General features: G+C 66.2%; 1 protein-coding gene across 1 annotated transcript in view; it reads left to right on the top strand.

Moving 5' to 3' along the window:
* SLC16A11 (solute carrier family 16, member 11) overlaps window positions 1–1,028 on the top strand; it is a gene marked incomplete at its 5' end in the record, with an annotated part of 1,898 nt that continues 870 nt past the window's right edge. Inside the window, 3 exons of the mRNA XM_005878822.2 lie at window positions 1–145; window positions 406–549; window positions 847–1,024. Of these exons, the coding sequence (XP_005878884.1) occupies window positions 1–145; window positions 406–549; window positions 847–1,024 (467 nt within the window). The remainder of the gene's footprint in view (window positions 146–405; window positions 550–846; window positions 1,025–1,028) is intronic.

The following is a 1,028-nucleotide window of genomic DNA, read 5'->3' as shown; positions in this document are numbered from 1 at the left end:
GCGGCCTTCCTGGTGAACGGGCTCTCCTACGGGCTGCTGCGCTCCCTGGGCCTGGCCCTCCCTGACATCGCTGAGCACTTCGACCGGACCTCTCAGGACACGGCGTGGGTCAGCGCCCTGGCCCTGGCCGTGCAGCAGGCAGCCAGTGAGCCCCCCACACGCCCCGAGGTGGGAGGCAGGAGCCGGGATGGAGGGGCCGTGAGTGCAGTGGTGGGGTGCCCACCTGCTTGCCAGGTGACCCGAGAAAGGACGGCGGGTGGCACCCAGTTCCAGAACAGAGCGGGTTGAGGTTAAGAGGGGGAGCTGTTAGGCTAGGGAGGAGCGTTAGGCCAGACAAACAGCCAATGAGAAGCGTTGGAGGTGGAGGGTTAGGGCGTGTCTTCCCTTGACCCCGCCTCCTTCTAGGTCCAGTGGGCAGCGCCCTGAGCACCCGCTGTGGGGCGCGCCCCGTAGTGATGATTGGGGGCGTCCTCACCTCCCTCGGCTTCCTCTTCTCGGCTTTCGCGGGAAGTCTGCTGCACCTCTACCTCGGCCTGGGCGTCCTCGCCGGTGAGGGGGGCGGTCCTTCGGGGTGATGGTGGAGGCAGGAGCTAGTTGGGGGCCGGAGGCCAGCCGTGCGGTGGCGGTGGTGGTGGTGGTGGGTGTCCTCCCAAGAGCGGGGCTGGGATTGCGGGGCCAGGCATCCCAGGCCCCTGTCCTCACCCCGTCTTTTTCCTTTTAAACACTTAAGTGACTTTATTTTTAATAAAACGTGGCTAACAGACAACATGTCAGTTTCAGATGCACAGCACAGGGCTTCCGCATTTGCACCCCTAACCAAGTGACCCCAGTCCTCTGCGTCCGCAGGCGCCGGCTGGGCCCTGGCGTTCGCCCCTGCCCTGGGCACCCTCTCCCGCTACTTCTCCCGCCGGCGAGTCCTGGCCGTGGGGCTGGCACTGACGGGCAACGGAGCCTCCTCGCTGCTCCTGGCGCCGGCCTTGCAGCTCCTCCTGGATACTTTCGGCTGGCGGGGGGCCCTGCTCCTCCTG

This window comes from Myotis brandtii, unplaced genomic scaffold (assembly GCF_000412655.1).
Source record: "Myotis brandtii unplaced genomic scaffold, ASM41265v1 scaffold573, whole genome shotgun sequence".
In the NCBI taxonomy this organism is placed as follows: Eukaryota; Metazoa; Chordata; class Mammalia; order Chiroptera; family Vespertilionidae; genus Myotis; species Myotis brandtii.
Note: the sequence above shows the minus strand (reverse complement) of the source record. Positions and strands in the feature narration are given on the sequence as shown.